The 19589-nt window shown below is 37.8% G+C and overlaps 2 protein-coding genes across 2 annotated transcripts in view; one reads left to right on the top strand and one right to left on the bottom strand.

Moving 5' to 3' along the window:
• The first annotated feature begins 1567 nt into the window (after positions 1-1567).
• Positions 1568-19589, top strand: part of VEPH1 (ventricular zone expressed PH domain containing 1) — an 89061-nt gene continuing 71039 nt past the window's right edge. The window contains exons 1-3 of the mRNA XM_085304067.1: positions 1568-1745; positions 4292-4507; positions 8508-8682. Of these exons, the coding sequence (XP_085160193.1) occupies positions 1608-1745; positions 4292-4507; positions 8508-8682 (529 nt within the window). The 5' untranslated portion in view covers positions 1568-1607. The remainder of the gene's footprint in view (positions 1746-4291; positions 4508-8507; positions 8683-19589) is intronic.
• On the bottom strand, positions 12466-18552 carry PTX3 (pentraxin 3). The gene is made up of 3 exons (XM_085304066.1): positions 18273-18552; positions 17301-17837; positions 12466-13766 (listed from the first exon to the last, which is right to left on the bottom strand). The coding sequence occupies exons 1-3, from the start codon at positions 18415-18417 to the stop codon at positions 13153-13155; spliced, it is 1296 nt and encodes a 431-aa protein (XP_085160192.1). The 5' UTR covers positions 18418-18552; the 3' UTR covers positions 12466-13152.

Genomic DNA, 19589 nt, shown 5'->3' on the forward strand with positions numbered 1-19589 from the left:
TAGCAGCTGGGGGAGGGCCCTACACTTATGCTTTTACCTCTTCTGGGTGCTGGGAGAACAAACATTGGCCCCATTTCTGAATTCCTCTCAAGCCTGTCATCAACATTGTACACTCAAGTGTTCAGTTGTGGGCTGTAGTTCATTAATTCCACTCAAAATGGATATCCAGTGGCTTTGCTTCTTACAGGCTCAGCCCTTTTCTTCAAGCCTTTCTTGTCCAAGGACTTGGAGTCCAGTTCGCCACATGCTTTCTCGCACAGTGAGAGCTCTACTTGTTCTTCTCTTAGTCCTGGATCTCAGATGGCATACGTTTTTTCTTAATCCTCATTTTAAGACTCCCTGTTTTTCTCCTAGTCTAGAGTGTGTCCGCAGCTTTCTCTTTGCAACTGAAAAATTGCAGCTTACTGGATTTCTCTGTAATCGTGAATAGTGCTGGTGGGAAAGCATGGAAGTACAGTCCCTTTTCCCATTTGCCCACATGTGAAGTCATCACCCAGACTTGGAAGGCTCCTGGTGAGACATCCATTTGATCTAAATAAATTTTTAGCTATCTCAGCAGTCTCCAAGGATGGTGCCCAGATTCAACAGAATAGTGATGGTAGGGAGGACCCCAGGCTGGCTGTCCTCTCCCTTCAAGTGCAGGGCTGCTTGGAGCAGCCTGGCTGAAGTTAGGGATAATGACCTTCACCTAGAAAAGGGAATGAGCAGAGGGGCCACATCAGCATGAGGAAGGCCTTGGTAATCCCAGAATACCAACTTGTGTTTCTGTGAAATGTGGAGAAAATAAATCCCTCTGTTACGTAAGGCAAATGTCTCCTCTGGGGTGCTTTAATCTTCAGAGCACAAGTATAGTACTGTCTTCTTTCATGAGTYTGTCAGTTGTACTAAACAAACCTAGGTCCCTGCTTCTGCTCAGCTGTTGTAAAATTCCCCAAGAAAAAGGCATGCATAGTTTCAGGTGTTTGTTTTACATGGGTTGAGAGGTGACTKCAGGTATCATTTTGGCAGCAAAAGTGATTTTTTTTAAGAAAAAAATTGCTATCTTTTGGGTCTGATGAATAGTGTATTTCTGGAGTCGAGACATAAGAGGCACAAACTAAGCAATTTTACTCACCTGCTCTAGGTCTACACTACTATTGACCAAAGAAAGGAAGTTTGTAATCCTTATCAGTTAGTCAAATCAACATCCTTCTCAGGACCACCTTCTCTGTGATATGGATTGAAATGACGGAAAACTTGTATTGGTTATTAAGTTACWTATTGCTTTGCTAATTTAAAACTGTTTACTGTTTGAGCACAAAAGCTACTTCAACATACAGTTGATGGTATGTGCTTAAGTACATTCTTGTGTCAGGTATGTATTCCCCTTAAATGCACCATTTAACAATTTTTGCTGAACTGGAGGGTGACAGTCAATACTTCTGCTAATAACTGCATTTTTTTTCCTTTTAGATCATGGCCGAGGAAGTCTTGAAATACGCTAAAGACACATTCTTCCTGCTTAACTGATCGCTAGTCAACAGGATTATTTTCATGCTATCCTCATTTGACCCCTTCATACACATGGTACATGCAGAGATCTGTCTGACTGGCAGAAACCGTCAGCCATGCATCATYTGTTTGGACTGGTTTTGGCACAAAAGGACCTTTCACGTGCAGGGGATCTTTTCTCTTTAGATGATGCTGAAATAGAAGGAAGCCTCTCAGAAGCTCTTGAACAAATAAGAATAATTAGTTCATCTGCGGTAAGAAAAACACTGTCCTTAATCATTTTGCATGAGATTAAATGTGTTTTGTGAAGTGTTAGGTACAGGGACATATGCAACTTAAATCTTCAGAATCCTGAAGAATGCCAAGCAAAACATAAGATTTGTAAGATTAAAAATGTGACTATCARATTCAGTTCCCACTAGCTGATTTCATTTAAAGATATTTCAAGTTGATCTTTATCATAAGCTTTAAAAGACTCTTTAATAAAGATTATTAAAGATTAATAGGAATTTAACAATACAGATGCACTTCATGTGAAGTATATATTTGCTGTACTTCAGCAAAAAGTGTTCTGAATGATGATAAGCTTACTGATTTTTATTATACTCTTTAAGTACCATCCTAGGAAAAAAAAGCCCTTTCTGCTCATAGTGCTGTCTTTGATCAGTCTGATGTTATTCGAAGTGGGCTGGTTATTCGAAGACCTGAACTGGTCCTTTGTGGTGAACTTTAAGTGTGTGTGTGTGATTTTTTTTTTTTTTCTTCTTTTTTATTTCTTGGCTGTTAACAATGTCTTACAGGTTTCTGAAGGAGGGCATAGAAATAGTAGTTTTTATTATCACTGTACAGTTTGAGGCCAGAGCCTGTTTGCGCTTGTGTTTTGCCTTTAGCTTATGATTGACTGCAGTATAATTTGTATATAGTTCTTTCATCAGCCAGTCCATTCTTTAATTCTATTTCAGAGGAAACTCCATCCTGCTGAGCCATTTCAAAACTCCCCAAATCCACTTTTGATTRCAATATATATCAGTTTGCTAAAGGGAACTGGAAGCTTTCATGAGCTTTAAGATATTCAACTAGCAACATGTATCTGTTCTGAGAATYGCACTTTTCCGGCACATTATGGCATATGATTTTTTTTAAAATCAGTTTTGGCAACATACAAACCTCTGACTTTCAGAGCTTTGATCACCATGTTGTTGGTTGCTGCAGAAACTCTAAATCATCTGTTGGAAAGGTCACTGTGCTGAAGCTGTTCTTTTCTTTGGTAATTTCTTTGACAGCATTTACGTTTGTACAGTCTTTCAGAACATAAATCAAGTTATTTTGTCTATTGTCTCTGCTGTTTTGAATCTACTTTACTAACCTAAATGCGGATTATCAGATGCTGCAGAAATTCTTCCTAATGTACTTTGAGAGAAAATTACTGACTTTGCTACCAAATTTTTTATAGACACACCAGTTTGTATAAAATAGCTAAACCATACTACAATCTAAAGAAAAATACTTTCTGCACTTTTAAGTTCCTGAAAGGTAATTCCCGCTAGAGGGCATCAATGATCAATGAAATACTTTTTTTAAACCAATGTAAAGCTGTYTGTTGCAATATTAATATTCTAATACTAGAATTTGACAGTGTGTACATATTTTTCCCCAAACATGAGGAATTTGAGAAGTATAGACTGAACCATTCCACTTTGTGTCCAAATGACACCAGTGACTATAAATATAAATAGGAGTGTGAACCTCCCTGCTTGCTCCTGTGTGGTTATTCCCAACTTGTCCCAGTCATTTGCTGGCTGGGAATGTTAACGCATTTACCTATTTGTTCATCAATATGTAATCTTAAACAAAAGAAAACATGTAAATGCTCTTTAACAAGTACAGGGATTTTCTGGTATACCAAGCAAAGCTCCTAGAGTGTCAGCCATGTATAAAGCCAGAAGATTGCTTATGAGACAGGCCAAAATGTCATGTCTTCTGTGTTTCGTGCAGTGTCATATGAAACTCAGCTCAGACCTCAACGGAAGCAGCTCTGTAACTCCACTTCTGTAATCTAATGTAGAATTTGGTCACAACCATTTAAAATTGTCTGTGCTTTAATTAGCATGAATAATGACTTCTAGTACTTCCATCCATGTCTCATCTTCATTACATTTTAGGGTAGAATAGTGTAGGTTAGACTGAGGAATGTCTATTGTCTGTTTTGGGCCTAGTTCTCCACAGAAATGTCTTACAGTAGTGCAAAGTGATGCCATTTCATATCCACATCACATACATATAAATAATTATGGAGGATTATGGGATTTGGTGATAATTCCTATTTAATTAGTTTTTATTCATTGTTACATTAATACTAATTGAACCTAATTGTGCTTGCATCAGGGACTCTGCGTGATGTGAAATATTTGGGATCCTGCTTTTGGCTATGTGGATGTAACAATTTCAGTTTGAATTTTACGACAGTTATGGGAGAAAAAGCCTGTGCAAGTGGTTCTAAGGTGTATCTCTTGAATCTCTGGAACCAGAAGGCCATGCTTCCTGACAGAGACTGTTGAAAATTATGTGATAACATAATACATTTACAGAAAAATAGATTGTTTCTTCTCTATATTTTTAAAGCTTGAAATGGTGAATTGACTATGATATGATTAGCTTCTGCTCTTAACCATTCTAAACTTTTTTGATAAAGGTATATGGTGAAAAAAATGGATAGTTGCAGGAACTTAATTTTGATTAATTTCGTGGTGTCTTTTTAAAGAACGTTGATTCATTGACAAATGTTCTTTGTTTTAACCAGGACTACCAAACTAATGACAATGACCAGGCTGTGGTGGAAATCTGCATCACTCGAATCACCACTGCCATCAGGGAGACGGAGTCCATAGAAAAGCATGGGAAAGCACTGGTGGCTCTCTGGGAGTCCTGTTTAGAACACAATCTAAAACCTTCAGGAAAAGATGAGGACACACCACATGCAAAAATTGCATCTGATATCATGAGCTGTATCTTGCAGGTAAGACTGAATTGAAGGCAATGCAGTATAATGTGTAGGTCAGCTATTCAGTGTTATCCTTTCTAAAGCAGCTGTACTTTGCTTTCTGAGGGTGCATTAGAGTGATTGCATTTGCTTAAAACCAAGAAACTGATCTCAAATTTAATGTATATTTTTACGTGTATGCAGTATCTGTTGTTATGAATCAGAAGTTTTGGCAACTTTCTTATCTTTGGAACTGTCTTGACTATTTAGTGCCAGCTTTTATTATGCTAACATTCCATTAATTCTAAGTAATTTGCACTTCATGTAAAAATTAAAGTGGGAGACAAAGAGCTATTATTTGCTGTGATTACAGAAAGCTTTATTTGAAAGCACTTGATATCAAGGCATAGGTTTTTCTTTTGCATTATTCTAGAGAGCAGCAAAATATCAAAGGTACTTTAATGATGTGAGGTACTTTAATGATGTGAAATTTAGGTCGCCATTTATYCTGTCAGTAAGGAAGGTCTCTTAAAATTTTGATTGCAAATGCTGAGTCCAGATGCAACACAGAAAACTAATTTCCAAACTAAAATCGGATCTTGACCATAAAACTCAGTCAGTTAAAGAGGATTTGCTTCTTTAAATAGTTTTAAAATTGTTGTATTTATTTAACTGAAACGGATTTCTATATGCAATTCCMATTGAGATAATGAAGTTCTTTGGATGTCATCTAGAGAAAAGTTCTTTTGCCAAAGAATTGTTAGTTTGTTYGTTACAGTAATGAAGGGGAAAAATGGTTTTAATTTTGAGGGCCTGATAGCATTCAGTTCCCTCTTTCAAAAACCCATTCACTGATATGTACATCTCCTCCAGATCTTTTAGGAATTGCATTGCATTATGGGTTATGTCAYGAAAGGAGCTCCCTTAAATGAAATGAGAATGTTATAAACATACATTTACTTCTCTTTCAAATGCAACTTTATCAGTAATCTCCTGGGGCRGGGGGGAATGAAGCATAAACTGAGTTTTTGTATAATGTGTGAGGAATAGTTGAATTAATGAATATTGTACAGCTGGGTTGAATCTTGCAGCATGTTTCTGTTGATATTAGCAGCAGGGAGGACCCCTAGGTTTGTAAACTTCACAATATCATATTATTGAAGTTTTTCATTGTCACCTTCACGTTTTCCTAAGTGTGCTGTCATGCCCTGGTATTTGTAATGGAGCAACTGAAACCTTACTCATCCTTCCATCTGAATAGAAATYTTTCCTTATCTAAGTATTTTATCATCTTTATTATAGGAAAAAAAAATCCCATTCTTTGGAATTTTCTTAGAACTTTTAAATCCCAGTTAGAGGGCCAAACCTTATTTCYTGTCTTTTCTGTGTGTATTTCCAGAGTACAGTTTGGAGGCAGAATCTGGCTCTTGGTAGTACTTCTCMGTCAAAAGTAGTAAGGCAGTATGTTGATTTAAGCATGCTGCTGGATAAGGCTCTATTCATTTTTAAGGCTTTCCTTGTTAAAGAGCCAGTCATTGGTCATATAACAGTTGTCACAACGAGCTGTGTTCCTGCAGCACTTTCCTCCTTTGGGCCAGAGGAAAGATTGTGCTAGAGCTGCTGCTCTAGCAGCAGCCAGTTCTAGTGGCGCTCGTAACCAGTTCAGCTGGGCTCTTGCACTACTCAGATAGTGCAAAAGGTAATTACTGGGTCAATCCTGCTGTCCTTGAGGCTAATGAGAAAGGCAGTTACTATAGATGGAGGCAGAACTGGCCTAGTAGGCAAAATAGCAGTGTATAGAGAGTGATAGGGTTCCCCCACCYCCCGATCTAAATTTATTTTTTCAGTGCTGCACCAGAATGAGCATGTGTTAAGTCTGGAATGCCTTTCTTTTCACTCTTTTGTTGCTTTCTGAAACATCTGGGTCCCAGTGGCTGATTGTGATTTCAGATGTTAATTAAATATAATCATATAATAGCAGAATTATTTTCAAAAACAATGATGTAATCCAGTTTCAAAGAGATGCTCAAAACTGAGTGAAGATGAGAGAAAAGCACTGATTAAGGAGGTTCCAAAGAGAATRCAGGTCCTCAATTCTACATAAATGGTTTATGTACAACTGATTGCAAGGGGACTTGTGCATGGGGGACAAATGTGTATAGTATTTGCACACAATTTCACATACAAGTAACTGCAGAAAGCAGTTTCTTACACTAATGTCGAAAACTAAGTATACATACAGATACCCTTGATATCACTGAAGTTTGGTGTCATTTTGAAGATGAAATTTAGCTGTGTTCGGTATCACATAGAAAAATTTCAGTTGACCCTGATGCTCAGTGAAATTGGCTGGAATTTAAGAAAGGAAACCTTAATTACCAAAGGAAAATTGATGATCATATACTCAAGTGTTTGCCCTATGAGCAAGTCTACCAATATACCTAGTGAAGATACCTCTCCTGACAGGTATGCGTTTGATTTCAAAGCTGTTAACATCTTTTTTTCCTCTCTTCTGCCTTTCAAAAAAGTGAATTTTTTGTTTTATTTACTTTACAAAAACTTTGAGACTGCAATTTGGGAAGAGTTCTTTGCATTCAATGAGCAATGCTATAGAGTTTTAGTTCTGATTTATGGCTTTGGCCTCTCATCACACATTGCAGTCATTTTTCTGCCTTGGTATGAGTTTCTAAAATCAGACAAAGAAACCAAACAAGAAGGTAAGAAAAACCTCACTGTGAGGCTGAATACAAGGAAGATCCTACACTGTAGAACAGAAAATTTCTGGGGCTTTTCCCACTGTAATTATACAGTGCTCTAATGCTGTTTTGTATGTGAATGGAGCACAGAAGTGACTAATTTTCAGTCAGCTTAATGAACATGAACCGGCTTCTAGGGAGCAAAGCATGTTACTGTGCAGGTATAGCAGGGTGGAGGAGGAGGGTGCAGTGAGGCGGAGGAAAGGAAGCCAAGTCTCCCTTCGAGCAACAGCAAAATTTTGGTGTGGCTGAGCCGTATTGTCTGACTTCCACTACACTGATGCTACAGTGAGTGCTGAGTCAGCTGTTGCTTTAGGTGGAAACCTGAGCAGCAGGRAGAAGGGAGGATAGTGAAGAACAGGTGCCTGGAAACAGAGAATCTGTTAAAATGATGACGAAGTGATCAAAAAACCCAAACAAGTTATTTATGAAAATGATTTTTGTATATTGGTTACCATTTAACAGTCCTAATGACCTTCCCTTACAGAAATAAGAGTACTAAACCCGAATTATAAATAATTTTATACCTGTGCTTTGTCCCAGTCATTTAGCAAGAGATTCTGTTTTGGGAATGTAGGAAAGKGCAGAGATCATGTCAAGAAGCAAGCACAAAGATAATCCAAAACTCAGAACAGGGTGGTCCACAAAAGTTGCACTTTAGATGAGGGAGCTATGACTTGGGCTAGGGAAGATTTCCCTCTTCTTGAAGTTTAGACTCTGAGGCTTGACTTTGTGACTGCAGCACTCTCTGCCTGCTCTAGCATTTAAAGCTATTCTTACTGCTAGCCTTGCTTGGAGCTAGACCTCTGTGAAGAGGAGGTCGCTGTGACAGAAGAACAAAATGGGAGTGGTTCATCTGCTAGCACAGTGGACAGGCTTTACTAGTCAACAACGTAACTGACTCCGCTGCAAAACATTTCCTGTGCTTTGGGACAAAAAGTTATCTACTCTTTGTGAATGAAGCATATACTTTCTGCCATCTTCTCTGATAACATCAAACACAATATATTGTTAGAAACATTACAGCACTTAACATTTAAGTAGTGCACTTAATATCATGTTGTTTTCTACTCTTCTTACAGAAGACAAAAATAGGTATATTATTAGCAAATCATGATGCAGTAGTTCTAAATTTCTTTGCTTGCTCTTTCTTTGAAGCCTGACTTCARTAGACTTTTTCCTCTTTGATATATATTTTTCAATTCTCATCAGCATGAGACTTATTTTAATCTTTTTTTTTTCAGCCACTTATTTTTCAGTGTGCTTTCTTGTTCTTGCAGAATTACAATCGACCTCCAGTAATGGCCTTAGCTGTACCAGTGGCAGTGAAATTTCTTCAGAGGGGAAATAAGGAACTGTGTAGAAACATGTCAAGTTATCTGTCCTTGGCTGCAATTGCTGAAGTGGATCTGCTGGCTGATCACACGGATGCTATTGTCAAAAGTGTCCTTCAAGGTATGAACACAGTGAGATTTTTGCATTTGGTCCTGCATGTGCTCRCCATTAGATTGGTTAAGTAGGCTGTAGTAGGCATATATACAAATAAACATATTATACATAAAATATGTTTAATACAGTCTTATGGAGATATCTATAAACACTTGATAAAATGTATCAGGCACAACCTAATAAAGGGACATTGCAAGGAAAAATCTTCAGGAATGTGCAAATTCAATTTCATCCTAGACTAGATGATCCACAGAGCAGGAAATCTGTCTGTATTTGTTAGTGCATGGTACTAATGGACTTCAAATTAGAAGCCATTATATGAGACACTAGTTACTGGGCTCTTACCCTTTCTATTCTTATCACTGGCAATACTCCAAAATTTAAATAGGGATAGAGTGAAGCCTGTTCTGTAGCAAAACAGTCAGAGGTAAAATTTAGAAGCTTTGTAGTTGTACTTTTATTCTAGCATATGTTGTTGGCTTTAAGTGGAATTTGCTAGATTCTGTAAACTTGCTCTTATGATTTTTAAAATGAAAACAAATATGCATAATTCTACAAAAGGGAGTCTAATGTAGTTGAAGTAGTAAGGTTTACAGTACTTATTAGGGTACTAGTTCAGTAGCAAAGTTGTAGCTTCCCCTCCCCCCCCAAGTTGGGGTAGTGGTGATTAAAAAAAAAAGGTCTTGAAATAATTAGCTATTATTATTTAATGTAGTTGTTTTATGGCATTTTATGGAGGGATTGCTAAATTTGAAAGTAATTTGTTTCTAAAGACAATGTRTTAAGAGTTCATTTCTGTCTACTTTGTTTAAGGACAGATGTGTGATAAATATGTATGAGCTACATGATAATACTGGTAGATTGGAATCCAGATAAAGAATTTTGCTCTCAATTTACAAAACCACACAGATAATTCTTTTAAGACTTGTGACAGAAGTATTTAGTTTTTAACATTTTGCATTACCTTTGGGAGAACAGTGCTTTTAATAGAAAGAAGTGAAGTGAAACAAGTTTGATGTAGTCATAGGTTTAGCAACAAAACCCTGCAACTATTTGAAGATTTTATTATGACTCTGTTTGCCCATTTTATGTATTTATATTATTCTACCAGCAGATGTTGCTGTGGACATCAGAGATGGAAATTCCAGATTAGGAAAGGGTACTCTGAATAAGCAAAATGCTCAGTTTTGCATACTGGCTTAATTGCACTGTGCATAATTTGTATTTCAGTCATGAAAAGGTTGGTTTGCAGYAAGTTAAGAACCATGGTTAAAGACTGAAAGTGTTTGCTGAAGGGAGAGGGGGAAGCAAGAGGATAATCTGTTAAATATGGATTTACAAAGCAATGTGGAGACAAAGGGTTTTATTCTGGTGTTGTTCAGACTGGACTTAGTCAAATGGCACTAGTGAAACTGATAGCAGAATTTGGCCCGTTGCCTGTGAGTGTTTGAGAGCTAACTGGATTTTTGTCTACTTGGGGTAACTGTTCGGCTGCATAATCAATTTCTTATCTTATTAGCCAAAAAAAGAGCTCTTCAGGAAAAATGTTTAACTACTTTGTTCTAGTTAGTGTGAACTTGGCTTCTAACCACGTGAATGTCTGTATCCTGTGTGCAGTGCTGACAGATAGACTGTATGCTGACAAGTTGCATCAGGATAATGGATCAGGCAGATCTATCCCTGTTTCCACGGGATAGCTGCAAAACTGCCCTGCAGTCCTTACTGTAATCTAAGAGTGCCATAGCTCCTCCATCTTCTAGGGGGGTTTAGCCAATGCATGTGTACTGTTGTGCTCCTAAGAGGCTGGTTAGAGAGCTGAACTGAGCTATGCAATGTGCTGTAGGCTTACATGCTTTGCATTTGCTCCTTGTGCGCTAGTAGGATCACACTGGCTCTTCCATATTCAGAGCCCAAACTGTCCCAAAATACTAGCAATACTACTTACTTGATATTTTCCAAATAGGTACAGTAACTGTTGATAACAAATACTTTAATTAAGGGGGRAAAAAAAAGTGATCTTCAGTCAAGAAATGAAATTTGTTGTAGTAGATGTCAGTCTTTCACTTGGATGAAGTATCATGATATGGTCTATATTGGGGTTGTAAAGCCTGCTAATGTGGATGACTTGTACTGAACAGGAGGAGGCCAAACTGTGGGAAAGATTTGCTAGTGACAAAGGAAAAGAAAAATAGTTGGAAAAGAATGTTTTGCAGTTGAATCAATGAGAATGAAAGGGCAGGAATTGTATTTGGYAATCTGCCAAACCAGTATGGAGATAGTAAGACTGCTTCAAAGACAAAGCATTTCAGCTATGAGGTACAGTAAGAAAAGCAGTCAGGAAGGACTTTCAGTAATCTCTTTGAGGATTTTGCTTGTTCTGCTCTATTTCACATACATTTGTTTTCATTTAATGGAGGGCAGTGTATGGAAAAAGGATCTAGGACAGTTGTTAGCCTTGCACAATGTTGGGAAGTCAATGTTTTTCTTAACTCTGAAGATGCGTTTTCTGGCTGACAGCAGATGAACACAGGTCATCTTTCATTGTTCTATAGTTAAGATTATTTGCAGATATTACTTAGTAATTTTTTTGGTGTTAATAGCTAAGCGTTTATAGTTCGCATATGTTCTTATTGCGAGGTAGCGGCAAATAGAGCAATTATTTTTTCCTGAAATAAACAGTATTGCCAACATATTGGAGCAGACCATAATACTGTATCTGTGCAGTATAAGCCTCTTGAATGGCACAGTGAAGTGAGAATTACCTTGTCATAGCTTTTTCTTGCTTTTGTGTCGTGGAAGGAGGGATGTGGCAGCAGCATTGTATTCAGGAATAAGTATAACAGCAAYGTGTCAAGAAACTTTTCAGAATGTGGTCTTAAGACATTTGTAGAGAACGAGAAACACGAAGAGGTGAATAGGACAAAAGAGTATGCTGACTCCAGTGGAAGTAAGAGTTGCTTTGAATAAGACATTCTCTAAGATTACTTGTTCAGTGGCTTCAACATGCAGTGAATAATTGTTCTAACATAAATGCTTACAAATTCAGTTAATAGTTATTCATCTTTCTCCACTTCTGCTCAGTTTTCTGTAGGCAGATTGCAACTAGTTTCTACTCTGAGTCTATTTCTTATGTACCATTGCCAGACCTTCTTTTTTTTGGTGGACTTTGGATAAGCTTGTGTACCCAGGGCTGAGAATGTGCTGCTCCTATTTGATTTGTGAAAGGCGCTGCCACCTGATGTTCCTCAATTTCAACAAATCCAACAGACCTTCTCATAGTATCAAAAGCTGGTTACTTGGGACATCTGAACATCTATTGAAGCTGAATATGCTCTTCTGGGATAGGCACATTGAATTTTCAATACTTGGAAGGCCAACATTACGTATTGAGTACGTATTTATTTATTTATTTGTTTATATTTATTTGGGGATACCTCAAAAACAACCCTTCCTTTAGTCTCCAAGCGCTGTGCTAGTACAGCCTTAGGTTGATGCATATCATGAGCAGCTCTGCTCATACAGAGGAAGTCCTAGAGTAGTACATTCTTTCATATGACAATGCTTGTAAGAGGGATTGTTACGACAAACACTTTAAGCTCTCTCTGGCTAGTGCTTGGATTTCAGTCCTCTAAGGGTGCCTCCATTTGTATGAGATGTTGATATTTATGTCCTTTTTCTATTAGCAACTAGGAACAAGTGTTTACAAAAAACAGAAAAATTCCAAGTTTTTACTTACTTTCAGAGTTCTAATTCATGAAGAGGGTGGAAAGCATTAGTTTAGTAAAGTATCTTTATTTACAGAGCAACTTTACAAAAATAATTTCAATAAAATTATTACCAAGTGAATTTACAATATGATACAGCTGCATCTTTTTCTCAAAATGTAACATCAGATTATAATGGAGAATATTACTTTTATGTTAGATCAGTCTATGGCATAAATAATGTTTCAAACAAGGAACTAGTTTTATTATAGTCTACAATGATTAATAAACAACGCACTTCCAGGCGTATACAAATCATCTGTACAGTTCACATTAGCCCTATAAATATTGATGACTGGCGAAGTCTAGAAGATGCACACAGCCTTATGTCTATTCTACAGAAAATAGGTCAGTTGTTTACCTGATTTATTTAGTTTAGCACAGATTCCAGGAGAAAAAATTCTGCTCTGAAATGTCCACAGTGGCACTCATTTCTACAAATCTGGAGACRCTAAGCTAGAGAGACAGCAGTTGTCTGACCTCAGGAACAGCTTTTCCAATGTCATTCCTTGGTGTATTTTTTCAGTGTTTTGTCAAACCAGCAGGGAGAGATCAAATCCCATCTCTACAGTACCTCATTTTGTAAACTTACAATGCTAATTTTCCTTGGGAATTTGAGACTTGGATTCCTAAGGCTCTATTTACTTGTACATATTGGTATTCTGCTCTTAGTTAAATATGTTATTTGGTTCAGAATCTGCTTTGTCAGATTTTAAGATACATATTGAGCTCCTCCATATGGCAAAACTTCAGTAACTCCCCACCCAATGATATTGCCCCTGATGCTGCATGCATCTTCTCCACTCTGCATTTCTATCTCTTCATCACTGAGAACTCTGTCCCACATATTAAAGCCAGTTAATTTTCCTGAGAAGGCTAAAGCTTCATCAAATCCACCTCCAACGCAGCAACCATTCTTTTCTTGGCCGATCTGCAGAATTCCTCCATCTGGAATTGTGTGAGTGTCTGCAATTTCGGAAGTGGTAGCTACAAGCTCTCCATTTACCCACAGTGATGCAGTTCCATTTCCTGAACTCCAGGTGCCACAGAGATGGATCCACTTTCCAGGAACAATTACGTTTTTGACAGTTAACTTGTGCTGGTCACTACCTACAGCAAGCACTGCAGATTCCCTGCTGAGATAAAGCTGAATTTCATATGGATTTGTCTTTGTTCCATAGGAGAATACAACAGTTTTGTCCAAAACCTCAGTCACCCTGATCCAAATACAGGCAGTGAACGAGTGGAGTGTCATGTCAGCAGTTGGGTGAACGCTCCCAAATATCTTTTTTGAACGCATTGGGAATAAAATTGCTGTTTCACATCCTGAAAAAGTTAAAAATCAGAAACATCATCATATATAAATGAAAAATTACTTATTTGTGCATGCATAACTAAGATCTTGACATACACTCAATTTTCAAAGGGAGCTGTGAACTCAGCTCATCTGCAGGATATTTTGTAGACTGTGAGAAGCTATTGCATCTGATGGATGAGTTTGCAGAATACACTGTATGGGAATGAGCCTAGGCTAACAGCACTGCTTGCAGCAAGATGGAAGACCTGTCCCGTTCAAAAGAGGTGTACTGCTCTCTTATACCACAAAAAGATACGTTTAGGTTTAATGCTGCCTGTTTGCCTTGGTGCTTGCATTACGAAGTTGGACTTCCTAAAGAGCCTTTGCAGAAGGCGGTTGCATTTTGCTCTGAAGTACCTGGTGGAAGAGCTTCTCTCATTTCTGGTTGAGTTAGAGAAACCAGCACTTTACATTAGGTAATTTTGCTGGGAAGTCAAAGGTAAATGGAGTAATACCTCTCTGTTTCATGGATGTCTTTCCTTAGCCTCCACATTCTTTCTGCAATATGGTGTTATAAAAACAGTAATACTATGGTAATGAATGGGTGCAGTGATCTATAGAACTGGAGGTTTTAAACAGTGCAGTGTACCTATGATGGCATGAAGTTGTGATTGTGGTTTGTGAAACAGAGACATTGGATAATTATGTTATAACTACACAGCATTTTGCTGTATTAGATAACTGTTGGTTAACTGGTAGTCTTTTGAGAGTACTAAAGGGAGCTGGGGCACATCACTTCTGTGAGGTGGAGAAGTGCCCAAGCTAGCAGTATTAGCTAGAGCTAAAACTAGAAATGGTGAAATTGCATCAGTGCAGCCTTCTGCCTTGATTGCAGAGCCTCAGAGCCTGCGTGCTACTGATGCTGGTGTGTTACTTTAGGCCAGAGGGCAAGTACAGATATGTTGATGAGTTGCCTGTCAGCTTTCTAAAGATATTTAGGTGCATTTATTTATACTCACTTTTGAAAGTGAAGCCCTAATCTTTCGTGTCATGTTGTTGGTTCAGAAAATTTCATCCACTGTCTTGAATGTACGATGTAACACGACAAATGCTGTCAGCTCGTGGAAGTTGAAATGGCATAGGCCACTCTTAATACTTACACATTGAGAAAGCATACCACTGTGCCAAAATCTTTTTTGGTTACATCAGTGTGAATCCAGTGCAACAGAACTAACACTGGTGGAGATTTTTACTGGATTGACTAGGAATGGGACCTAGCACAAAGTAAATTGCTTGAGAGTAGTTTCAAATTCTGGTTAGTTCCCCTGTTCTCTGTGAACATCTGCTGTAACATTTTCATGCAACTGGTCACAAGAGGCAGCCTCCACCAGAGGAAAATGGGACAGTGGCTATTGGAAAGCAGGAGTAAGAAGTCATGGCAGAGGCATGCAGAGAATTTTTTTTTTGAGAGATTATAAGCCATTAATTTTCACATGCACTGGTTAAAATAAGATGACTGATATTTTTAAAGCAGCTTGCCTCCCATCTTCAATTAATTAATATGTTGATAATGGAAATTAGTAAGCCACTAGCAGAAATTCATGAAGCTTAAATGTTATTGATGATCACTAAACCCAAGATCCTTTTTATATTCTATGTACTCTTCCCTAGTTATTATATATAACTCAATATTCTAAGTGACATAGGGAAAAGGCAGCCCCCTTCTACAGTTAAGTTGATTCATTTCCTGTTTAAACAAGCTAGAGGATCTAAAAATGTCTAGAATTTTTTGCTTTAATGAATGAAGGACTCTTTGTATCCTTCAAGATTATGCTGATCATTATTTCATAGACTGCTTCCTTTGAACTTTGCTCAAATTTTACACTTTTTCATTCTCTCTTTTGAGAGGGAGTGAATGCGGGACAGTAACTGTAGGGTATACTCCTTAAAATGCTACTTAGGAACACTATTGTGAAACAGCCTTTTAATTAGCAAGCTTTCTGGCCTTATTATCAAGGACTAAACAAAATTAAAAACAGCCTCGCTGAAGAACAGAAAGTGTGATTAGAAAATCCCTCAAGAGTATGTCTGGCAGTGGTTCAAGATGTGAGAAATTAATGGCAGTTGCTAAAAACTCCCTTGGAAAAAAGGTCCAGAGAGACCCTGGAAGTACTTAAAAACGAATCTTTAGAAAGAAAAAGAAGTTTTATATATATTTATATACATATATATATATATATATATATATATATAGTGTGTGTGTGTGAGGTTAAGAATGAGATAATGATTTTCAGAAGGCAAGATTCTTGTATCTGGTAAAAGGAATATGCTGTATGATCTATTCCCAGTACACAAAGATTACTAGAATGTTACAATAAAAAAAGGAGTAAAAGTAATTTTTTTTCTTGGTTATAAAGCTGAATTCCTGTTCTACCGATGAAGGATAGACTTTCGTCTTAGCTTGTAAAATGCTTTGATGTTAAGTGCTGTTGCATTTGTATTTTAACAGGCTTGTGCAAGTTACTGCTTTTACTCTTTGCCATTGTAGGAAGCGCTCCTACTTGCTCAGTGTGTAAGAGCTCGTTTGCAGAGTTGCTATGGAGTTGCTGACAAGATTGCTATAACTGCACACCTAACTTCCTGTTTGCRCGCGCAGTTGCATATTCTATGAGTGTAGTTTTTTTAATGTTTTTCAAGCTGTGCGAAATGTGATCATTGAAGATGTATCAATACTATTTAGAAAAGCTGCAAAGATAGTTATACAATAGGCARGGTTATATTGTTCATGTAGCAATTTTGCACCTACACTTTATAATTATAAAGATAGGAATCTGCTCAGTCTGCATCTGAGATATGAGCTCATCCTTCTACAGCCATCTTACTTGCTGACCAATAGAAACACTTCAGAAGGGCAGAAAAAGAAAAGTCAAGTCATGTAATGTAACCATTTTTCCATGATTGGGAAAGCTATTCTCTCCTGACCCTTGCATGCAATGAATGTGTCCTCCAGGATTCAGGAAACATGATTAGCTTTTGCTGGCTGACAGCAGCAGCAGGTCCTCAGGACTAAAGCAGTCAGAGTTGGTGTGGAGGAGGCAGTAGTTAGTGTAGAAGAAAGGAGTCAGTATGTACATGGAGAGAAGAAGAGACTTCAGTGACTACAGAGTATGTGTGGGAATTGCCAGCTGGAAAGGTAAAAGGTGAGAAAAGGTATTTTGTAGGTTAGTCTGTTTAAAATATATTTGCTGCTCTTTGGCAACAGTTTGGATCTGGGAGATTGTCCAGGAGTCAGAAGCCTGGCTGGGTGGCTGGTTTACCCTGTGTAAGGACTTTGATTAGATCCTTCTTTGATTCCATATTTGAAAAGCTCAGCAGTTTTCTTTAGAGAAAAAATAATGGATTTTCTCCTTGTGTATACAGACTACTCAAAACTGCTGTATTGTTCATAGGATTCCTTTAGAGTCATACAGAAAGGAAAAAGCATTCAGTAGAAGTGTAGTATATCTGTTTGGGCAGGCCCACAGAAGAGAGCTCTCTAGTAAAATGTAATGCACTGGACTTACCTGCTGGCAGTAAGTGCTGAGCTGCCCATTTTTGAGATACCTTCAGTTCAGCTCTGGTTTGCTGTAGCTCTTTCCACAAAGAGTTCAGGATGAAATTGTCTCCTCCGATGTGACTGAATTTATCCTGCTGCTGAAAAGCTGTCTCTTGAACACCCGCCTCAGATCTTCTCTGCCAAACGCTCTCCAGCTGGCTGAGTCTGTTGGACATGTTGTGGCTCAGTAACAGAATGTATTCAAGAATCTTGCCTTGCTCAGATTCGTGGAGCTTCTTGGCTTCTTGAACTTGTTCATCATTCCTCACAAGTGCCTGCTCTACCTGTGACACAATGTGGGAAGTGACTTTCTCAATTGCTGTGGTGAACGTACTAGCAAAGTTGGCTGTGAACTGGCTCAGCTCTGCTTGCACGGTCTGTAGTTCCACCTTCAGGATCTCATCGATAGCCTGGAGCATCATGTTCTCTTTCATCTGTGAGTTCTCAAGCATAATGAAGAGCTTGTCCCATTCTGTATATTCTCGCTGACAGTCACATGAAGCAGCTGAAAAGCAAGATACAGATGTTGCTATTTCTTTGTACTTAACATTTATAAGCAGAAGAGTTACTTAACAGTCTGCCTCTCTGTAAAGGTTATGTACTTCAAACTGTCAGCGCGTTTCCCTCTGTATTAAAACAGAAAAGTAAAGCAGTGTGCATTATAGTAAATCTAAAACATAGTGTCATCCCCAGTATCTCCTGGGAAAACGGAAAAAAAAAGGTATAGAGCAAATAATTTATCTAATATAGTATAGGAAATAGCAAGTACTCCAGCATTTGCTATCCATAATCTAGTCGTACAAGCACATGCTTCTTCCTTCTAAAAAAAAAAAAAAAAAAAAAAAAAAAAAAAAATGATTGTAATAACTGTTACAAGAGCTAAGCCACAAAGAATGCAATTCTGCACTTAGTAAGAAAAAGCTAGTTTAGATCTACTTACTTTCCTCAGTACCAAGAACTGGACCTTCAATTTCGTTATCCAGATTCACGTACATGAGATCATAGTCATCATCATCCAGAACAGAAACAGAAGCCCTGAAAACACAAAACAGTATAAGCAAGGAAACCATTTCTTGAGGCAGCATTCTCCAGCTGTTTCCTGAAAGTATCTGAGCTGCCTGGAGCTAAAGGTCTTGAGCAGAGACAAGACTCAGAGTGAGAGGCAGAGAGCCCCTAATAAATGCTCCGAGTGCCTCAGCTTGAATGAATGAGTAATGCTAGTGCCAGTGTTGTAATAAGAGCACTTCTGATTGTTTTTTTTGGATGGGAGTAGAAGTGGGCGTGCAGCTTGCTCAATCTCAGCCTTCAAGGTTTGCACTGGGGGGAGATGTACTGATTAGAGGAGGGGGGAAAAAAGGGAAAGGCTGCTTTTGCAAACCGTGACTTCCCCTCCAAGAGCAGATTACTGTAAYGTGCAGTTAAAGTGTGGGTGAGAACAAGGGGATGAAATCACTTGGAATTGTCTGCTTAGAAACACAGTATACATCAGATATGCTATTTTCTATTCTTTGTGGAAAGGAAAGTGTTTTCTACAAACTCATTTTACAGTTGATATATGCTAGGGCTCTGGAAAGGATTGTTTTCTTTTTTWWWAAAAAAAATAGCTATCTGGAATTGGTTTAGATACATATGTGTGCTTTAACCTAAGCATTGTAGCTTTTTTGATAGTAATATTAAACTTCTATGATACTAGCAATTTACTGCTTTAGGCAATTGAGGAGAACTCAGAAAATAAAAATGGCTTGCTAGGATTTTATTTTTATATTTCTGGCTTGAATTCCTAATAATAATATCTAACTCTGGATAATGCATTACAACTAGTATCTTGTTTCAGGAGCCAGTAAATTAGCAGCTGGATGATTAGACTTGTTTCTGTTAACTTAACTAGAAAACAAAATGAGGCATTCTTGCTTAAACATTGATCTAGTGCTAAATATTGTTGTTGTTAAATTCTATCTAAAACTACACAGTTTCTGGTTTAGGTTTTGGAAAGCTCATTGAGTTATTGATTATTTCAGGATGCATTGCTTGGGTGAGAGTAAGGGTAATAGAATGATGATATAAATTATATATTGGCTACAAAGTATTTGGAGTATAGAGAAAACATGTAATTGTATCTGTTTGGTATTCTACATCCCCTTTCTGTGTGAGAACCTCTAGTTCAGTGCCTTAGTCTCATATGCATACCTTATGGGAATAACTGTGCTTCCATTCATTTCTTGCTCATTTTGCCTCCATCCATGGGAGCTGCTGATGC

This window comes from Rhea americana, unplaced genomic scaffold (assembly GCF_003343005.1).
Source record: "Rhea americana isolate MKP2758 unplaced genomic scaffold, rheAme1 scaffold_202, whole genome shotgun sequence".
In the NCBI taxonomy this organism is placed as follows: domain Eukaryota; kingdom Metazoa; phylum Chordata; class Aves; order Rheiformes; family Rheidae; genus Rhea; species Rhea americana.